General features: G+C 39.3%; 2 protein-coding genes across 2 annotated transcripts in view; one reads left to right on the top strand and one right to left on the bottom strand.

Moving 5' to 3' along the window:
• The window catches only part of EEPD1 (endonuclease/exonuclease/phosphatase family domain containing 1), an 85008-nt gene extending 73728 nt beyond the window's left edge, over positions 1 to 11280 (top strand). Inside the window, exons 10-13 of the mRNA XM_087917169.1 lie at positions 3665 to 3864; positions 7009 to 7078; positions 9648 to 9842; positions 10805 to 11280. Coding sequence (XP_087773295.1) covers positions 3665 to 3864; positions 7009 to 7078; positions 9648 to 9842; positions 10805 to 11004 — 665 coding nt within the window. The 3' untranslated portion in view covers positions 11005 to 11280. The remainder of the gene's footprint in view (positions 1 to 3664; positions 3865 to 7008; positions 7079 to 9647; positions 9843 to 10804) is intronic.
• Positions 11281 to 14579: 3299 nt separating this feature from the next.
• The window catches only part of MATCAP2 (microtubule associated tyrosine carboxypeptidase 2), a 91072-nt gene continuing 83090 nt past the window's right edge, over positions 14580 to 22561 (bottom strand). The window contains exon 7 of the mRNA XM_026702246.2: positions 14580 to 16770. Coding sequence (XP_026558031.1) covers positions 16609 to 16770 — 162 coding nt within the window. The 3' untranslated portion in view covers positions 14580 to 16608. The remainder of the gene's footprint in view (positions 16771 to 22561) is intronic.

Genomic DNA, 22561 nt, shown 5'->3' on the forward strand with positions numbered 1-22561 from the left:
GCAGATATGGGACTGCCAATGTCTGCCTTCAGCCTCTACCTCACTGCTGCTACTCTGCTGCTGCCACTTCACCTTCTTCCCTGCCCTCTGCCAAACCTAGGCTGCTACTCCATTACAGTACCCCATGAATCCCACAAGCTGCGCAGTCCTCCCCTCCCCTGCCCAGCTTTGTTGGGTGTCTGGCAAGCTGAGGGAGACAGCTCCCCCCCTCCTCCTGCCTACCTCATCTCGTGATGGCACTGGCCCACCAGATGGGACAGGCTATGTAGAAGGCGAGATGGTAGCAGCAGAGCAGTCACAGTTGAAATAGAGGTTGAAGGCAACCGTGGGCAGTCCCAAGCCCATCTCACATAGCTGGCACAAGAGCTGCAGTGCCCTGCAATGCAGGAGCCCTGATAGGCCAGCAGCAGGAGCGGTACTCTGGAGATCATAGATTTGGGCTGACTCGCCTTGTGCCAGACAAAAGCAGCCCAGTAAGGAGGCTGAGGGCACCACAGCCAGTAGGGCTAAGAGCCTCCCAAGGCCAGTAGCAGCAGGTACAGCAAGCCTAACAGCCAGGCAGAGGCATGGGGAATGATCCCAATGCGCTGCATGGCCAACTGCCCCATCGCATCGGTGGGCAAGCTTCCAAATTAATGGAGGCAGGTGATTCTGAAGCATAGTGGCACTGGCAGCAGGCAGAGGCATGGGGAGGGGCAAGCAATCCTGACACTTCACACAGCCTTCTGCCTCTTCGTAGCAGCAGCTTGAACAAGACCCAAGCTCCAGTGTCCCAACAGTAATAGAGCCAGCAGGCAGGACCTGCAGAGGCCAGGGTGTGCCAAGAGGTTGGCAATAGGCAAGCAGATGGTGGGTCAGAGAAGGCTACCCTGATGGTAGCAGCATGCCCACTCCCCTCGGCCCCCACACTCACCACCTCCTAAACATGAAAAAATAAGACATCCCCCCCAAAGTAAGCCCTAATGCTTATTTTGGAGCCCCCAAAATATATACGACCAGATCATATTTTCAGGGAAACTTAGGTAGATGTGGAGTCAGCCATATGCAGCTTCAGAATCAGCCATGCAAGCTAATTGAAAGAAATGAATGTTGGAGACAGAACAGATAAAAAGTAGCATCATAAAATGGATACAAAACTAAAAACAAAACAATTACAACACAACAATAGGAGGAATTATGGGATAAATCTGTAAAATGTACTCAGTTGTAACTTAAAACTGGTATAAATATTTTACAGATGGTATAAAACTTGCAAATAATTGCCAAGACAGACAATTAATCTAATTTAATACTACTGGAAATCCCATGAAATAGAATTTATTTTTAACCACGTGGTAAAAATGTAAAAATACTCAAAAGAAACACTCAAGTTTATCCAGAAACAGTTAGAAATCAAATTTGAAATAAAATCATTTACTATTTCTAGAGAAAACAGCAAAAATATATCAACAAAGAAAAATCTCAATGTATACAATACATTTTTATAGCAATAAGATACATTTAGATTTTTTTAAATCCTTTGTTTATATAGTGAATATACCAAATTCTCTTTCCTCTTCTTATTTTCCCTACAACAAGAAGCCTGGTATGTAACTTAGGCTGAGAGTGACTGGTCTACCACCATTACTCAGCTAGCTTTCATGTCTATGACAGGACTAGAACTCACAGACTTCTGTTTTCTAGTGTGGGCCTTAAGCATTACACAAGTTAGGGTCTTTTGTGTACAAATTAGGAAAAGAAATACGTTACTAATGTTATCTGTCTGGGAACTTAAACTTGGGAAAATCTGCAATAATGGGAAAATTAATAGCATCTATTCAAAACAAAAGTATAAATTTAAATAAAAAGGTTTTGATGCATACTATATTGTTGTGCCTCCGAGGTTTGAACCTGGTCAATCAGCAGATGTAGGCTCGAGTGATGAAGAAGATCTGGCATTGAGATTCGAGCCTGCATTATTGAGCGACGTTGAGAGGAGTCTGGGGGAGGAGGAGGAGTTGACTCTGAGAGATGATTTACTAGAAGTTTCAGAGGCGTCTTCCTCTTCTGGAACTCCCTCCCTGATTGCACCTCAGGCGTTAACTGTTAATCAGGAAAGTGTGCCAGAGGCTTCCAAGTGATGATGAAACTGCCGGATGCTGGCTTAATGCTAGGACTAGGAGAAGATTGAGACGTCAATCACAATTAGAAAAGAGACGTCAAGCCAAGGATTAATTAAAGAGACTGACACGCCCCTTCAGGGGATATATAAGGAGCGTGTTAACGCCCCTCCCCCGCTTGAAGCAAAGTGTATTTTGGCTCGGTTTGAAGAATGCGTCTTGATTTATGATCTTGCCAGACAGATTCCAGGAAGACTGCCAAGGACTGAGTAAACAGAAGTAATTGACTCTTTCGTGTCTGGGTCTGTCTGTTTGTGCATTTGAACTTTGGATTCTCACCTGTGGATACAAGCTACACATATTCAAATACTTATACAAATAGTCCTTGCTTAATAACTGCCATGTTTAGCCACCATTCAAATTTTCTATAATGTTGAAAAAGTAACTTTACAACTGATCCTTGCAGTTAAACAACTAGTGCAGTATCACATGGTCACATGATCAAGATTCGGTTGCTTCACTGCTAGCAGGATTATTGTAACATTAGGTGGCAGCATTATAGCCATTTGTATTTTTCACAGCTGAATTCTGACAAGCAGAGTCAATGAAGAACCTAGCAGTAAAACTGGAAGTTGCAGTTGTGTAAGATCGGGCTTAAAGATTATAGATGATTTGATTGACAACTATAGCAGAGGTTAGGTGATAAATCCATTATAATTCAGCTGCATGTCTCCCTCAATGCTATATCAAACCCTGCAGATAACAGATAAACCCTGTTATCTGCAGGATTTGATATAGTGTTATATATGCATATTCATCCTGTAACTCATGATGCATCGCGACTTTTGTAATTCTTTTTTTCTTTCTTTTATATTGACCCAATATTGACTCAAGATATAGCTAGCTTGGTAACTACCTGTATGCTTTTCATAACCCAAAATAACTATAATTTTCATGTTAATCATGGATACTTATTCACTATAACTGTTTTTTAACTTAGTATACTATTTATTCACTATATAAATCAATGAATCAATCTACTGTGTTTTCCAACAATACACCCCCACAATAGGAAGGCCCAGCATGTTTTCTAGACATGAGGTGAAATTAAGCCCCTCCCCCAAAATTTAGGCCTATTTTTAAAATGGGGGGAAGGGTGGGGGGAGCTTGCTGTTAGGAGTGCCCCGCGGGCAGCCATGCCTAGCCAATGGCTGATCATGGTGGACTGTGGACAGCTCCCTACTCCCGCCAAGCACCTTTCCTGCAGATCCGGGTATGGTGCTGGCTGCAGGCCAGGTCAGTGGGTGGGTGGCAGTGGTGTGGATGTCAGCCTCAGTGGTGGTGGGGCACTTTGTGTCACGGGACCTTTGTTGGTCACCCTTCCACTTCCTCTGCCGCTGTCGCTTTCCCTTCTGCCCTCGCCACTGCTTATGCCACATTCAGAGTGCTGCCATTGGGCAAGACACAGAGGCCGGAGCCCCTGCTAGACATTGTGGCGCGACAGTAGTGAAGTGGCCTTTCCAGTGGGTGGAGGAACGATTCGAGCGCATTCCTCCACTTGGCAGTGTTTCAGCCACTTCTCGGGCGGGGAGCTGCCTCCATAGCTTCCATGGTTCCCGCTGGCAGTGGCGCCTCTCTCGTCAGCACTGTCTCCAACAACAGTGGCAGCAGTGGTGAGACAGATCCCATTGCCAAGGAAAACTGCCTGCCCTCCTGCAGGGGCATCATTTTGCCTGATGGCGGCTGCATCGACAACGTCCTGCAAGTCAGTGAAACATTCGGGCTTTGGTGGGTGGAAGCGGTGGTGAGAGGGTGATGCCATCATTTTCTCCCCCCCGCCGCCTCCCCGAGCTAGCTTTGCTTCCTGCCCCAGAGCTTCAGGTCATGGTCTCATCCCCTGTACTGTTGGGCACTCTCCTCTTGCTCCAGCTGCCCGAACACCCCCGTAGACCTTTCCCCGCTCTTTTAAGTTTTCTTTATTCTCATTCCCTCTGTCAATTCCTTAGGAATACAGACTGGCCAGACAGCTTCCTCCCCCACAACTCCCAGTAGTTTTAAAAAGGGAACTGTTTATCCATTTTGCCCTTTAAGCAGAAGCAAACCTTCTAATCCAAACATAAGAGAATGAGAATCATCCTACAGATCTTTAGCACCTCTTGCATGCATTCCCCACCTTCATCTCCTTGAAGGACAGAGATAGGATGGAAATCCACTTCCTCGATTTCTTCTGGCAAATCCCAAAGATACTCTTCCCTCCCTCCTTCTTTCCCTGCCAAACTTCCTGTAGGGCTTCAGCGATCTGGCCAATAACTAACCCAGGATGAAGCCTGACACAATGACAGTATGCTAATGAGGCCACCAGTGCTCCTGCTGGAAAGCGGCTCAGGCTTCAGCGATCTGGCTGATAACTACTCCAGGGTGAAGCCCGACACAATGACAGTATGCTAATGAGTTCACCGGAGCTCCAGCTGGGAAGCAGCTCAGATCGCGGCTGCAGTTCGCGGAAATGCTTTGCCGGAACGTATCGGCAAACACAAAAGCTGTATTAAAGCCTCATGGGACTTACTTGGCAAGTGGACAATGTCTTGCTGTGATTGTTTGGACGGCACAGGGTGGTGTGGCGAAATACGAAGAGGCTGGTCAGCCATTTCAATGGTGATTTGCTGATGCTGGTTTCAGTGGCGATGACTGCATACTGGGGGTGGGGTGCAAGGAGTGTGCTGCTATTGGTGGGGAAGTTGAGAATAGCTGCAATTAGTCTTGCGGGGAGGAGGCGTGAGGAATTAGTCAGGAAGGCAGATGTTAGGTTAGTTAGCAAGGGTGGGACATGTAAATATAAAGCACTGAGAGGCAGTTGTTCTCAGTGCTGGCTTTACAGGGAATTTTGCCTTTGTCACCTGTTGGAAGGAATGTATTTCAATAAACTATTACCTTGCCTGACAAACGTGAGTAAAGTAATTTGTGAGTAAAGTTCCTAATTCCCAGAAGGGCTGACACTTCACAGAGGATTCTCTTGTTGATTCATTCATTCATTCATACTTCTAAGGGGGTGCTAAGCGGGCAAACCTTCCAATCCAAACATAAGATAAAGGGAATCATCCTACAGATCCTTAGTACCCCCTTAAATACACTCCTCACCTTCATCTCCTTGAAGAACAGAAACAGGATGGAAATCCACCTCCTGGATTGCTCCTGAAAAATCCAAAAGACACTCTTCCCTCCCTCCCTCCTCCTTTCCCTGCTAAGCTTCCCAGAGCATTCTCCTGCTGATTCATCATACCCGGCAGCCAGCACCATACGTGGGTCTGCTGCAGCAAAGGCACTTGGCGAGGTTAGGGAGCTCTCTGTGCTCCATCATGATCAGCCGTTAATGAGCAGCTGGTGGCGAGGCATGGCTGCCCGCAGGGCACTCTTGGCGAGGGTGCATTGGGGGGGGAATTAAGTCACCCCCGAAAAGATGGGCTAGCTGTTTTTGGGGGGGTCAAAAGAAAATAAGGCTTGGCCTTATGTTCTGAGAAACACGGTATTATACTTATTTAAATAGAAAAAATGAATTAGTCTGATAAAGAGCAGGTTGTTTCTTATAAAACAGATGGCCACTACTGTCGATTCTGAGACCAATTGAAAGTGCTTGATTAAAATAAATCTATAGGATAGATATATTTTTTAAATTGAAACAATCGAAGAGTTGGGGCTGAATAATTGCATGGGAGGAATGTAGCTGCATACAAAAGTTAGGAAAGAGCAATAAGAACAATCATTGGGTATCTTAAAAAGAAACAGGAGAAATCAATTTGTACTTGCAAACTTTTACCTAATTACCTAAACATAAATTCCTTTTGGGAGAATTTTTCAGTTGAAAAATTTATACTGTTTAGTATAAAAAGAAGAGTATTTAATGTATAAATAACAACAGGAGGATTTAGGATAAAACTGTCTGCAGATTTATTCCTGCACAACATATTAGCATATTAATAGCTCAGTTTGTACTATAGCAATTTATTATTGTATATTAATGTTATATTAATTACTAATATTACTATTAATACCATAATACATGTTATTAATGTAACAGTTGGGGCAGGAGACTTTCAATATCTCTGCTGTCATGTAGTGATCCTCTGATTTTTACAGCCAGGTGGAATATGGTAGTCCTTTTTTACTCAATTTAATGTACTTTTTAAAACATGATATACATATCTATATTTTCCGAAATGTCATTGCTAAATTCATGATTTTCTTTCCCAGAATCCAAAGGTAACAAATAATTAGAGAGATAATATTAAATTAAGAATAATGGAAAGAACAGAATATATAAACCTATTCATTTGGGTAAGAGTTATCCCCAATCATTTCATTTTACGTGAACAAGAGATCTGTGTGGATCTACTGTCAGTCACATCATATGTTCGCCTAATTATTTATTTAGCACTATTGTATACTACACGGTGCCCAATTATTAGGCAAGTGAGTCTTTTGACCATGTCATCCTTGTATGGACCTTTTCCACCTCCAAACTGTATAAACTTAAATGCTTAGTGGATTTAAGCAGATCTGGCGATTTGTATTTATGTAATGAGGGAGGGTGTGGCCAAGTAGATCAACACCCTATATTAAGGTGTGCATAATTATTAGCCAGCTTCTTTTTCTGAGGCAAAATGGGCCAAAAAAGAGATTTAACTGACTCTAAAAAGTCAAAAATTGTAAAAAGTCTTTCAGAGGAATGCAGCACTCTTAAAATTGCTAAGATATTGGGGCATGATCACAGAACCATCAAACGTTTTGTTGCAAATAGTCAACAGGGTTGCAAAAAACTTGTGGAGAAAAAAAGACGCACCTTAACTGCCAAAGATTTGAGAAGAATCAAACATGAAGCTACCAGAAACCCATTATCCTCAAGTGATGTCATATTTCAGAACTGCAACCTACCTGGAGTGCCCAGAAGTACAAAGTGTTCAGTGTTCAGAGACATGGCCAAGGTAAGCAAGGCTGAAATCTGACCACCACTGAATAAGACACATAGGTTGAAATGGCAAGACTAGGCCAAGATTTGTCAAAGGTTTTATGGACTGATGTGATTCTTGAAGGACCAGATGGATGGGCCTGTGACTGGATCATTAATGGGCACAGAGCTCCACTTTGACTCAGACGCCAGCAAGATGGAGGAGGGGTACTGGTATGGGCTGGCAATATGAGAGATAAGCTATTGGACCTTTTCGGATTGAAGATGGACTCAAAATCAACTCCCAAACTTACTGCCAGTTTTAGAAAACACTTTGTTCAAGAGGTGATACAGGAAAAACCTGCATTTTTCAAGAAGACCATGATTTTTATGCAGAACAATGCTCCATTGCATGCATCGAAGTACTCCACTGCGTGGCTAGCCAATAAAGGCCTTAAAGATGAAAGAATAATCATGTTGCCTCCCTTCTTCACCTGACCTAAATCCTATTGAGAACTTGTGGGCCCTTCTTAAAAGGGAGATTTATGGGGAAGGAAAAGAGTACACCTCTGAATGGTGTCTGGGAGGCTGAAGTTGCTGCTGCACAAAAAGTTGATTGTCAATAAATCAAGAAACTGACAGACTCCATGAATGGAAGACTTATGACTGTTATTGAAAAGAAGGGTGGCTATATTGGTCACTGATTTTTTTTTTTGAACTGTCAAAAATGTTTAAAAGTAAATTTTGAGTTGTTTGTTTATTATTCTCACTTTAACAGATGAAAATAAATGAGTGAGATGGGAAATTTTTCATTTAGTTGCACAATAATTCTGCACATTAATCGTTGTCCAATAATTGTGCACACATAGATATTCACCTAAGAAATCCATAGCCTCGCTTTTGCTTTCTTAAATATTCATGTTTGAGGTTTATTAACATTTTGGATTGACCAAGAACACTGTAGTTGTTCAATAATATAATTAATCCTTCAAAGTACAGCTTGCCTAGAAATTGTGCACAAGTGTAGTATTATATTCTGTTTTAAAAGCAAATAAAATGGGGATAGGTTGTAGTACCAACAGTTTTAAATGAAAAAGGGTTTTGATAGGCCCCAAAGGTGTTTTTCATGAGGCAACTGGACTTTCTTGTTTTTCTTTTGAAGACATTTTGCTTCTCATCCAAGAAGCTTCTTCAGCTCTGACAGGAAAGTTGTGATGGCCCAGGGTGGGATACAAAATAAACACAGTCACAAAAACAAGTAAAGCCCCCTTTATTCCTTCACTTTGCTTCAAAGCTCCAAATATCCTTGACTGGAGACAAAAATTTCCCCCACAAGCAGTTACGAAAAGGAGGAAATGCCGTTTAAACTAAAAATGCCTATAAATTATAAAGAGTAAAAATAACACAAACCACACTGAAGCAATTAAGGGAACCAGGCAAGGTAAGGGCTTAAAAGACATCCACAGATATCGAAATGCACACTGGGAAGGACGCCAAACTCAGAGAGGAACGACAGACTAGAGATATTTCCACGCTTTGTTTCCAGCACTGGCCCATACGCATGTCTGTCCTTTTAACTAGTTCTCGCAGTTGCAGCCCATGAAGAGGATCAAGGCCCTTTCCTCCCCTGTAGACCACGTCATTCACGTCTCTCCCTGCGTGCCTTAGGATGGAGAGAGGATGGGCCTGGGTCTTCCTCTGACTGACCAGCCGGCCTCTGCCCTTCCTCAGCCTCCCCCACAACTCCGGAGCCACACTTCCACTCCCTGTCAGCTGTTCCTCCTCTCCCTCGGAGTAAGTCTTCAACAGGGGCAGGACAGTAGTGGGGAATGGGAGGATTTATATCCTTGCAGACTGCTGGTCATTTGCATCCCTTTAATGGGTCATTGAAGCACTTGGAGGTTTACCTGTGTCCTCAGCATTACCTGAGTAGTGTTCCTGGTTCCTGTAGTCTGCAATTTTTTCCTCTGGAAACCCATTCCTACTCTCACACCATTCAAAGGGTGTTCATCCCAAATTTAGCTATACAATTTGCTAAAATTTGCTATGGATCTCTACAGACTTTTAGCTATACAATTTGGGATGAACACCCTTTGAATGGTATGAGAGTAGGATGGATTTCCAGAGGAAAAAATGGTAGACTACAGGAACCAGGAGCACCACTCAGGACACAGGTAAATCTCCAAGTGCTTCAACAACCCTTTAAAAGGATGCAGATTACCAGCAGTCTGCAAGGGATATAAATCCTTCCATTCCCCACTATCCTATCAGAGCTGAGGGAGCTTCTTTGATGAGAAGCAAAATGTCTTCAAAGAAAAACAAGGAATCTAGTTGCCTCCTAAAAAAGCACCTTTGGCACAACCATGACCTGGATGACTGAGGATCTCTACAGGTTTTGAATAGGGTTAGAACTAAGATTTGAGAATAGATTTGATGGAAGAGACAGTGGTATTATATCAACAGACATTCTCACAGAAGGAATCTCCTTAGTGGGCAGCAGTTTTGAAAACTGGGACATTCGGGTTGAGCTAAAGGAAAACATAGCATCTGGGTATCAGTTCTGACATTCTTCCACTAACTTTTAATGATACTGTTTCAAACCATAGGTGAAAAAGATGTGGTTATTTTGGGTGACTTTAGCCAGCCCCCTGATAGTAGTGACTATGACTTGTTACGAAAGGAAAAATTCCACCATCTGGTTCCTGCAAGTACATTCACAAACATCAGCACAAAGAATCCTCAAGGTTCCAAATCTCTGGACAATATCTGGATTAGTCGTGGTTTGAAAAAGATTTTCACTGGTAAGATTCTATTTTGCAAGGACATGAATATTGAGAATATTGAGTTTCAATTATTGTATATCTCATTATTAGTTCAGTGACTACTTCAAATGTTATTTTGAAGTATGCCTGTTCTCTGCAGTATCCTGCCAGCTTTACATAGGCTCTATCTTAGCACTCTCCATTCATCTTCCACAATATAGTTAGATATTTTGCTGCCTGGGGTGGTTGGGAGTTGCTTCTAATATACTTAAAAACTACCAGTTGGTTAAAGATGGCTATATGTGGATGTTTTACATTAGAATAGCCAATGTTTTGTTGACTAAGGCCTGTATGTAACATTTATGAGAAAATCAAGGCTGCACTAGGTGAGACAATGCTACAAGTGAATAGATTGTCTATTCCCGTAGTTTAGAGGCTGAACTTTGAATGTATTTGCTTTATATTATTTACATTCAATTTCTTTAAATGTTTATACAACAGTTTGGTGTAGATCTTACCTTAGAATAGCAGGAAATATATGAAGATGCATAGTCTACTCCTTCAACTGTATTTGGGGTATACAGCTGACTACAAGGCATGATAACCTTGAGTATTCAGGTTTCCCTTACTATGTTACATAGTGGTTTCTTTAATATTTTTTCTCTGTAAACTAGAAGTTAATTTTAATAATTTAGAAATATAGTAATTATTCAGAACAAGTATTCTTTTATATCATAACTTCCCATGTTAGTTTAATTTCATTTTCTGTATTTTGTGCTGTAATTTTCTTTCAAAGAAAAATTTAAATCATATAAGTCACCCCTGATGTTTCTGAGCACTAAGTAGGTTTGTACTCAGTTCCTTGATGCTATAATGTTTGATGCACTATCTCTAATAAAACCCACATATTAACATTTAAAATAAGCTTTTGTCAGGATTTCTTTTGTCTTCCCAAATATTGACACTCTTTTTTTTTCTCCTGCACCATTTTGTTTCCACAGGTCATTGGGCAGTTGTAAGAGAAGGCCTTACAAACCCCTGGATCCCTGATAACTGGTCATGGGGTGGAGTAGCATCAAGTCACTGTCCAGTTTTAGCTGAATTTTACATTGAGAGGGACTGGAATAAAAAGGATCTAACTCTAAATGGAGGTGGAGTGCTAGTGGAGTGCACCGATGTGAATTCTAAACATGAGCGGTGATGAAAAAGAGGAAAGCTACCTTTTTCTTTTCTCAAAAGATGGTTAGAAGATAGCTTCGTTCAAGTTCTGACAGTGAACAAGAACTGCTGTGTATTTTATTTTCATTTTAAAATGAATATGCTTTTGCTTTTAACATCTCTTTCCTATTCTTATTTCTGACCCCTTAGTGGATGTTTTAGGACATCCCATTGCCACTGTGTGGATTGTGATTTATGGAGACATGGAGGTTTCTGTGGGTATATCTGGATAACTGCAAATAAAATCCACTTACTAATACTGTTTGTTCACAATCTCCATTCTTTTGCTTCTAATAAAATACTACCTGTGTTTCCCTAAAAATAAGACCGGGTCTCGTATTTATTGGGCCACTAAAAAAGGCACCAGGTCTTATTTTCAGGGAGATCTTATTTCCGCCCATTTTTTCCCTGTATGGCAGAGGGTGAGGGTGAGCTGCCCTCCTGCTTGCACCTCTGTGTCTAATGCAAAACAGCTGATCAGTAGCTGCTTTGGGAGCCTCCTTGACTAACATGAAACAGCTGATCTATGCCTGCTTGAGAGCTGCCTTGCCTAATGTGAAACAGCTGATCTTCAGGGGCTGTTTCACATTAGGCAAGGAGACACCTGAAGTAGATCAGCTGTTTTGCATTGGCAAGGAAGCTCCTAAAGTGGCTGCAGGTCAGCTGTTTTGCGGAAGCCATGCAGGCTCCTAAAGTGACCACAGATTAGCTGTTTCTCGGAGGCATCTTGGGCAGTTCTCCTCTCCTTTCCCCCTAGCCTTCTCACCTTGGATTGCGTCACTGCAAGCAACCAAAGAAAATGGCTGCTAGCTGTGCAGGCACTTAAATAGGTCTTATTTGGGGGGTAGGTATTGTATTCAGCGCATGTGCAAATAACATGATAGGGCCTACTTTCGGGATAGGTCCTATTTTTGGGGAAAAACAATATAATTGAACCTAATAGCCCATGGAAGAACAGACTTGGGCAACCTGTTTTTAATGCATTCTGTTATCTGCTTGAGATACTTCAGCAATAGAAAAAAATCTTCAGTGCTATTGCATATAATACCCAGTCTTGACCTAGAGTTGAGTTATAAGCTGCATCATTTGAAGTAAAAAAACAACAACTCCAAAATTCATTGAAAAGCTTATCATTTTACAATTCGGATTATGTTGGCCTTATCTAGTGCCTTCTAGATCACTTAATTTAAAAAATATAAACACATATTAATAATTAAAACTCCCTAAGTCCCAACTAGCATGACTATTGGGACTTATTCCTAAAACCTTATGAAATCTGAACAGCCCTTAGCCAGTTCTGTCCATAAGTGCATGCCTGATTTACATTTCATTCATTTAAATGGTATACGTTCATTAGCTATCATAGTTTAAAAGTATATGCATAAGCACAGCAATTCTTGTAAGGTATCAAAAGGTTGTACATGACAAGGGATCAATTATATATAATACAATAGTTTTTCACAACTTTCAGATACAGTAGGTATATAGGTGTCAGAATTCCTAGTCATGAACAAAGAGGAAGTTGTATCTCCTAAAACTTGAATGCTGAAATACAGCATTATTGTTCTGTCTCCACTACCTGTTAGTTTGTGTGCAGCTCGACATGCAGCTAACCCCACCTATTCTCCAATAAAACAGACCGTGTGCATAGATCTGAATGTTTTATTGAAAGAACAGGATATGGTGAAACTGAGGAAAATAGGGATACATATAAGAACCAAGTACAAGATAGACGTAATAAGTTTCTGCTGAACATAACAATTAATAAATACAAGCAATTTAAATCTCATCAGTGATGCTTTGTGTGGTATATGGGTTTGTCCTTGAGTGATCGTTTGCTTCATTTGTGGGATCAGCTTCAAACAATATACTTAGGGCATATTTGTCTGTCTGGCCACTAGATGGGGCTAGAGGGTAACAACAGTATATAAAGATCGTATGGTGTGGCATGACAATTGCATTCAAGTTTGCTTATAAAACACATTGTAGAGTTTATAGAATTTTTTACCTCATAAAGCGGTAGTTTTTCCTGATAAACAGTCTAGACACAAGCACAAACCTTTTCTAAGAGTTCTGCACATTCTTCACAATGTTCTTTGAAGTTCAATTCTCAGATAGTATGCATAGGGTGGAAAAGTGAACATAACAAAGGATGACCCCATTGAAATTTCTGTTCTTGTCCTTATCCTCTAAAGAAAAATAATATATTGCTTCATTCATTAGTTTATGATGAATTCTTTAGCCTGGAAAGAATTTGTCCATGTTTTAACAATTGAAGGGAAATGATAAACAATCTTTTGTGTTTCTGTTTCATGTTTACTCTACTTTTATCAAGAAATGCATTATCTAGCAAGGATAATTGGATATTTCCTTTTATTGAACTTGGATTCCAGAGGGAATAATTGGAGTTGTACTCTGAATTCTGTTGATTCAACCTTTGCTTTTTTTGGACATATCCAGTGACCATTAAGCAGACTAAATACATGCTTAGAGCACCAGGCCCAAAGCAAGCACCACAAAGTTGAAAATATAGCTTTGTTTGTATAGCATGTACAAAGGAGGGGGTCATCAAAATTTGTCAGTGCTTAGGGCACCAATGAGCCTTAATCTACCACTGGATATCTCCAGGTTCTATACAGGTAAAAACACTATTCTGAATCTGTTTTTTAAAATCTGGAATTTGTATAACTTGTACATGAATATATGTATGTATATATGTATGTTGTGATCCAACATAACTGAGGAAAACATATTGGGAAATGTTGCTTTGTATTACAGCCAAATAGAATTGGTTGACTTGGTATAACTTCTTAAAGCATGCTTAAAGCCAAGCATATAGATAGTATGTTTCATAATCCCTTATCCGAAATATAAGCATATTTTTTAAATTGTGATAAATTGATAAAAGAATTGTACTTGTTGATTCAAATACATTTATCCAGAAATAACTTAATTGGGTGATATATAACCATAATGAGACAGTCTGGGAAAGACACTTCATTTTACCGCTTCATTACAGCTGCTTAAGAATAGGTTTGTCACAAAAAATCCAGCAAAACTTCACAAAACTACCATTACAAATCCAAACTATTTTACAAAAAGAGAAAAAAAATCACATTATTAAAATGAATTGATAGGGTAGTCCTTCTGATGGAGAAATTAGCTGTCTATCAAATTACTAATGTATTCTAAGGTAGAATAACAGGTAAATTGCACCATATTTTTAAAGTATTCTTTGTGAATGGAAGATGATTTTGCATATACAAATATCCATATATCACAATTTTTCCATATTCCTGTAAAAATGACACTTGGCAGGGCAGAATGTCAAACACATTGCTAATAATAATTTGAACATGATAACATTGCATGTAAAATTAGAACATTCAATATGTGAAGCCTATAATCTGCATGTTTCCATTCATTCTTTAAGAATGTAATGTTGCTTTCAATATGTAAACTCTAGATATAGACTGACAAGGGAATGATCAGGCTGGTTAATAAAAATACTATTGCTGCTAAATACTTTTGTTTGAGAAAAATGAGTATAGATACCAGTAACAGCAAGTTAATTTTATTAAAGCATCAAATTCCAGGAAAGCTATTGTGAAATTCATTGTTTTCAACAGTTACATTCTAAGATTGGATTTAGGTTTTACCAAAGAGCTAAACAGAACATCATGCCAGTATGGTGTTTCTCCTGTTGCATGACAAGACTTGTTGGTCAATTCAATCAATAATGATTCCTTTTATTCGTGGGCTGTCATCATTTTTTGTAAAGATTTGTTACTTTATTCTCCCCAAAACCCAGAATTATGTTTTTCTTCAGACCTATATTTATTAACTACAATTGCAATGGGTTTAATGGGATAGGTTCAGGACAGGTAAGAAATAAATGCAGAAACATACTGACCCTTAGCTTTATTAACATGCTGTATTAAGACCTTTTAAATGATACCATACAGTTACAGCAGCCCTGCTCTGAAATAATATAAGGTACAGTCACAGTCGCTATCAAAACAATAAATACTGAAGCAATACATACAATGAACACATAGACTTTATTTGGAGATAAGCTGTTGCTTAACTGGGTTAATAAAATATTACGATGGATCATCAATTTAATTGAATTTTTGCCTAAACAACACTACTAGAGATCTCTATTCATTGAATTCACATATTTCAGAAATCGATGTTTATGGATCCAATTTATGAATCCAACATAAACCAAACTGTAATAACAAGACACATTGATTTGCATCAAATTCAATACATATTTGTACCATCTGTCTTTGACTATCATTGTATTGAAGAATATTATTTTCACAATTCTAATATGATGAATTATTAATTTTTCCAGTCTTGTTATATGTTTTCATTCAATCTATAATTTTGCATCAATAGGCTGTCACTGAATTAAATAATGCCAAGATGTATGGAAATATTTGGAAAACCTTCTCTAAAATGGGTGTAGAGTTCTACCTCCCATCACTGTGCTAAAATCAAAGCAATATCTTAAAAAGAAAAAAAACAAAACCTGGTGGGCTAGTCTAAACTTTTCAGATAGGCTTCAGTGCTTTTGCAGTCATGCATAAACAAATTGGAGATTTTTGTTTAAGTATACAAATCCATTTACACTCTATATTAATCTAACAAAACATCTCACAAGCATTACACTATGGAGCCTCTTTATAACTATATCAGTAACAAACAGAAAGAATTATTTACATATCAATATATTTCAGTGCGAGTCTAAAATAGAGGATAAAAAATAGAATTCCAAGTTTTATTTCTTTCCCATTTCCTCTTGTAAATTTATTTATACATGATCAAAAATAAAATTAAGAGGAAAATAATGTCATTTCTTTAAATTTCCTGAAATATGAAAATACAAAGACAAGTCAGTGGAATGCACTTAGGAAACATGGCGGGAGATCATTTTCTTTCTCTGCCCTTTCATGTAACTCCCATTACTGAATTACAATGAGACAAATGACATCAAGTGGATTATACATTATAAGTGCAAAATCTACAAGACTACAACATCCATCCATAGTCATGAGATGTAGTCATGTTTCCAATACCTTTCAAGCATTCACTGGTATCCTTGCTATTCTAATGGTTAAAGCCCAGGTAATGACTGGTGATAGCAAACCCCATAGTAGGGCATTGATCCTTTTTGATATAGCAAAAGACAATTGGCTAAATAAATCAAAAGAAGCTAAGTCCCAAAATATTAAATAGTATACTGTGGAGAGACAATTCAAAAGCAGTAGAATCTGAAAATGTGCTATTGACAAATTTACACAATAATTTCTTAAAATATATGTCTGTGTTACAACTATAATTTAATCTGTTTGGTTTACATATAGCTTCATGCTTAAAATGGCCAAACTGGATTTTTCTTTCTTTCTTTGAAAGACAATGAGTTTCAAATTTGTAGCTAGAGTTTTTCAGTCTTAAAAAACAGAAGCAGGTCCAAAAAATATAGGTTTTGCCAGGGATCAAAAATAAGTTCAGTTAATCTACTCTATGAGTTATATCAGATCTAAAACATAACGACTCATGAAACAAGAGATAGGTTGGTTTAGGGTACAAGAGTTTGGAGTTCAGTGTCAGATATCTCATTGACTCCCATGATCTTTTCTAGATGTTCCATGTACCGAGAATAGTCTTGCAAAAAATGTGGCACCCTCATGTTTTCAGTCATTCCTAAATCCTTCAGGCGATCCACATCCTCATATGAAACCTGGACATCAGGGAAAAAATAATTTCAGGCTTATTTTATTTCAAAGCACCTAATTTTTCTAAATATGCTTTCACTTTTAGTGGTAGCTCCACCTGGTACTTCAGCATGAAACCAAAATTGGAAGCAAATACCTTTAACAAAAATAAAGTGCAATGCAGGAAAAAGCAGCAAATGGCAGCAGATGGTTGACCTGGTCTGGTCTTTAAAGCTAAGTGATATTGAATCTTATTAGTACTTAAAACTGAGGCTACTATAACTCTGTCAAAAAAGTATGCATATGTATACATGTAAGTCCAGGAAGTCAATGGGAAAGAAGCTCAGCTCAAAGGAGACCGTATTTTACGGTCTCCTAATATGAAATATAGTTTTATTTTTTGGGAGAAACCAACTTTTTTTTTTCAGTAGACATAAACCCATTTCAGGAGCTTACAAAACACTGCTATACCAGTATTTTGAAAATAAATTTTATCTATGTCACAGGTATTTCTGGTGCAAGTAAAATTGGGACTCCAGAATTGGGCAATTTACAAAGACAACTTCCTTTTCTTCCAATAATCAAAGTCCTTGGATCAGCAGACCTCAACTGGACTTAAACATTGGAGGAAGAGGATATTTCTCTCCATTCTTCTGTTTTAGTAGCATGTACAAGTTTCCCTTCTAGCTGCTCAAATAGTTCTAAACCTAAGGGAGGAGAAATAGAAAATATCCCATTCCGTATTCTCCTGAAATAAAGTGGGATGGTTTCATATAAAGTAATTGTATCTTTTCAGTGTTTTAAGCACTACAAGTATAAATTCAGGAATATCGCAAACAGCTGGAAAAGGTTCAGGTCAACTTTTAGTATTAAAATGAACATCATTAAAATAACCATGAAGTCGCTTTTCAGAAGAACAGTAAAAATAAAGGAAGTCTGACTTACGACAACTGAGCCTAAAATTTTCATTGCTAAGCAAGACAATTGTTAATTGAGCTTTATGACCTTCCCTGGCACAGTTGTTGGTGAATCACTTCAATTATTAAGTTAGTAACAGGGTTAAGTGAATCTAGCTTCCCCATTAATTTACTTGTCGGAAAGTCACAAAAGGCAATTGCATGACCCTAGCACACTGAAACTATCATAAATACATGCCAGTTGCTAAGTAACTGAATTTGGATCATGTGACCACAGGGGATGCCACAATAGGTTGTACGTGTGAAAAATGGTTATATGTCATTTTTTTTCAGTGCCATTTTAACTTTGAAAGATCACTATATGAATGGTTGTAAGTTGATGACTAGCTGTAAATATTAACTGTAAAAACTTTACTAAAAAGCCTGGGAGTTGCATAAAAGAGACTTACTATCCTAGTCTCTGGCTGTGAGGCCATGTTTCTGAGACTGGACTCATGGAGTCAGCTGGGATTATTATTATCCTACTGACCTCCCTGTTGCACAGCAATGTTACTGTCTGAACTGTCAGAAGCTGTCGCAGGATTGTCAGTGGAGTTCCACAAACTTACAGTTCTGGGTGATCTCAATCTGCCTTCCCTGAGAATTTGAAAAACTTCTCTGGCTTGAGAAGTGCCTCAAAATTTCACAACCTCCATGATGGCCATAGGTGCCTATTCCAGATTGTCTCAGGTTACACACCAGATCTAATTGTCCCTAAAGCTGACCTGACAAAAGCCATCTTAGAAGCTTCAGTGTTGCCCCATTGGAGCTAAAGGATAGGGAGGGGGGATTTGAGATAGCTGGAATTTTGTAGCCAAAGCAAAATACTTTCTCTTGGGAACCAAGGACAATCTCACACCTGGTCAGAGGAAAGAGGAGTGATGTCACCAGTGTTATGATATGTAACAACCCTTGAGTAACAAGGATATGCACATGGAAATGTTTATGAGAGTAATTATGAATAATTATCCAGCCACACACAGATACACTAAATTGAGTTAATGTTTACTTTAAGAAATAGCACAGTCCAATAAACGGCCCAGGTCATATACGTTTAACAGTCCAAAGAATATCCAATTACAAAGTCTTCTTACTGGTTGCCTTTGTCATTTATAGTAAACAAAAATATCAAAGTATAAGCACAGCATTAATACAACAGAGAACCTTAGATAGCAACAGAATGTCAGAGAGACATAATGTCAGAGACACAGAATGTCAGAGAGAACAAGCCATGATCTCTAGTTCCCTCTTATGGCAACCTGCAATACAATCAACCAATCGGAATATAGTATAAATCAACACAGTGATTTTGTCTTAAAGCTACGAACATACATTGCTTGTTTATATATTGCCAACCCAACTAATTGGTGGACAGATTCCTAACATTCTCCCCTTTGGGTAGGTCAATATATAGTACATTACATCTTTAAACCATAATTCTCACAACACTCTTTATGCTTAATTGCACCTTGAGCTTTCGTGAAATGATCTGCAATATTATGTTCAGTCATGCAGTATTCTAACTGAATTAATTTACTTCTCAAATCAGTATGTTTAGACCTTGTTTTAACAGCTAAATTAGTAGTCATATTAATTACAGATTGATTGTCTTCATAAACAATAAACGGATCACGTACAGTAATTCCAATATCCTTCAACAATTGTTTATAATATATCAATTCTGTACACATCAATGATAAACATAAGAATTCTGCTTCCATAGCGGATAAACTAATATGTTGTTGCCTAATAAACTTCCATCCTATTAAAGCATTACCCAACATTACCACTATACCTGATGTTGACTTATGAGTCATTATATCAGTAGCAAAACTTGCATCAGCATATGAAGTTAACACTAATTCATTACTTGGTTCTAAATATAATGAATAATGGATTGTGTGTTTTAAAATCCTAATCATTCGCTTAGCTGCTTTCCAATGCCTTTCATTTGGTTCAGCATTATACCTAGCCAATTGGTTTACACAGTAAGGTATATCTGGTCTAGACCAATTACTCAGATATGAGTAATTAAAGATTGATATATTTCCTTATCAAACATAGGACATTTGATATCACTATGTGTAAATTCCTAACTCATTGGTGTCTTAGCAGATTTACAATGCTCCATGTTATAGCTTTTAATAATTGGCTAGTCTTCTTGGCTTGCAAAATTTTAAAACCTTTATTCGTTTTCACTATATCGACCCAAATAATGCTTAATCTCCCCTAAATTTCTAATCCTGAACTTTTTCTGTAATCTATAAAGAATATCATTTGCTTCTTGTTCAGTTTTAGTTATAATTGTTATGTCATCCGTAAATAACAGTAATAGAGAAATTAAATCATCTTTTTCTCTTCGGAACAAACAAGGATCAGCTATACCAGCTTCAAAACCTATTGAAACTAATTCCTTTACAATACATTTATTCCATTCATAACCGGATTGCTTTAGACCATAAAGACTTTTCTTTAATTTCCAATAATCAGTTTTTCCATCATCCTTTAAACCTAATGGCTTTTTCATATAGATGGTATGTTGTAAAGGTGCATGTAGATATGCAGTTTCAACATCTACATGGTTTATTTTACATTTATTCTTAGCTGCCCAAACTAATGCTGCTCTCAACGTATTTGCTCTAAGACTAGGTGCAAACACTTCATCAAAGTCCTTATCTGACTGAGCAAATCCTTCAGCAACTAATCTTGCTTTATGGGTAATAGTCCAATCCACATCAGTCTTTATCTTATACACCCATTTGCAACCTAGTGCACGCTTACCTAGTGGTAATTTTGCATCCTCATACATCTCTAAATCCTTTAACTCCCTATTCATAGCTTCCTGCCAAGCTACTTGATCCTTTGTAGGATACAGTTTTATTTCATTGAAGTTAGAAGGTTCTATATTAACCTGACATACAATGCTTGCTTGAAATCTGTGAGGTGGACATCTCTCCCTAGTTGACCTCCTAGGCAACTCAGTATATGTTGTTGGCATGTCCTCTTCCTTTACCTCCTCTATCAAATCCTCATCTTCTACAGTCATAGAGGGTTCTTCTATTGATGATTCCTCCATTGAGGATTCCTCCACTATCTTATCATCAATATTATCATCAGGATTGTCGGTAAACAATGGAGTCTCAACAACACTATCCTGTACCTTATATTCCTGTTCAAGCTTTCTCCAGCCAACATGTTCCAGAAATTTAGCACTTGCACTGCAATATATATCAGTAGTACCTGGCTCCCAAAATCTAAATGATCTATGATTAGCTTCATAACCTACAAAATATAATTGTCTTGCTCTATGTTGTCCCTTTTCCCTTACTTGCATGGGAATATGAACCCATGCTGGGGTTCCAAATGTATGTAAATAACTAAAAACTGGCTTTTTTCCATTCCAACAAGTAAATGGTAATTCACCAGTCATTGAATTCACTACGTTATTCAAAACATGGTTAGCACACATTATTGCTTCACCCCAAAATTTCTCTCATAAACCAGAATCTGAAATCATAGTGCTAGCCATAGCCTGTAATGTTTGTCCTCTACGTTCAATATATGAGTTGATATGTTGTGGTCTATAAGGAGCAGAATGCTTATGTTCAATGCCAGCTTTCTGTAACATGGCTTCAAATTTTCTATTGGTAAATTCAGTACCATTATCTGTTACTAAGCTAATAACTTTCTGTTTCTTTTTCCCTTCAGCACATTTTAGCCAGTTTACAAAATGCTGGTATGTTTCTGTCTTTGTTTTCATTAAATAACAGAAACCATATCTGACAGACATGATATTCTTCCGATTAAAATCAGAATTCCGATTTTTTGGGGAATTGCCCCCCCACCCTTCCCCACCCTTCTTCTCCTTCCCCTCCCTTCGGAGGCCCCCTGAGTCAGGAGTTGCTACCACCGGCGCAGCTCCGCGCGACTCCACTGCTGCGTTGCCTTGGGAAGGGAAAGGCAAAAAGGAAGAGCCGCAGCAGTGCTTTGCAATGGCAGCAGCGGCACCGGAAGGTCAGGCGCAGTGGCTCCCGGTTTTGCCTTTCCCTTCCTGAGGCAACACGGGACTGGAGCCACGCGGAGCTGCGCCGGCGGTAGCAACTCCTGACAGCCCCAGCCAGACACCTCAGCGGAGCCCAGGCGGTGCGAGCGGAGGCTGCTGAATGGCAGGAAAAGGGAACTGGGCAGTCACAGACCAGCCGTCTCTCCGTCTGACGGCCTCAGTCGAATCTCTGCCTCCCAGCGCTCTTGGTCCTCCGCCCGCAGACTTCCCCGGCCCCCTTGCCAAGTGGGTTTTCCACCCCAGCCTGGCAGGGCCCTCGCTGACTTCCCCTCGCCTGGCTGGCCGGGCTCCTTAGGCAACCCGGCTGCCTCATGCCGAGAAGCGCACTGCCAGGCGGGGGCCATGCAGTGCAGGGCAACATGCCACCGCCCGGCCCTGGCGAGGGAAAGCAGTGAGCACTCCCCGGGTGGCGGCCTCGGCCCCGCCACCAGGGAAGCAGCTGCCCAGCTCCGGAGCTGATCCACAACTAACCGGCTGGAAAGAAAGGGTGTGTAGCGTTGGTGTTATGTGTGCGATTTCTTGGCGCGCGGCGTGGGGTCTCTTGGCCGGCCCCGATTTTTTTTTCAGAGGGGAATATCATGCCTGATCTGAAAAAAATGATCAATTATACTTAATATGTAATAGGCTCCACCTAAACTAGGTTTCTTAGGTCCAATAATATCAACAAAAAAAAACCTCTAATGGTTTTGAATCCATTTACCCTATTTGCAGGAGTTATCTTGCTTTTTTCTTGATTGCAAGCGTTGCAATTTAAATACTTTGTACAAGGTTTTAATTTTATACCATTAGATAACTCAA

The sequence above is a fragment of the Pseudonaja textilis genome, chromosome Z (genome assembly GCF_049901715.1).
Source record: "Pseudonaja textilis isolate UNSWEBS1 chromosome Z, rPseTex1.2, whole genome shotgun sequence".
In the NCBI taxonomy this organism is placed as follows: domain Eukaryota; kingdom Metazoa; phylum Chordata; class Lepidosauria; order Squamata; family Elapidae; genus Pseudonaja; species Pseudonaja textilis.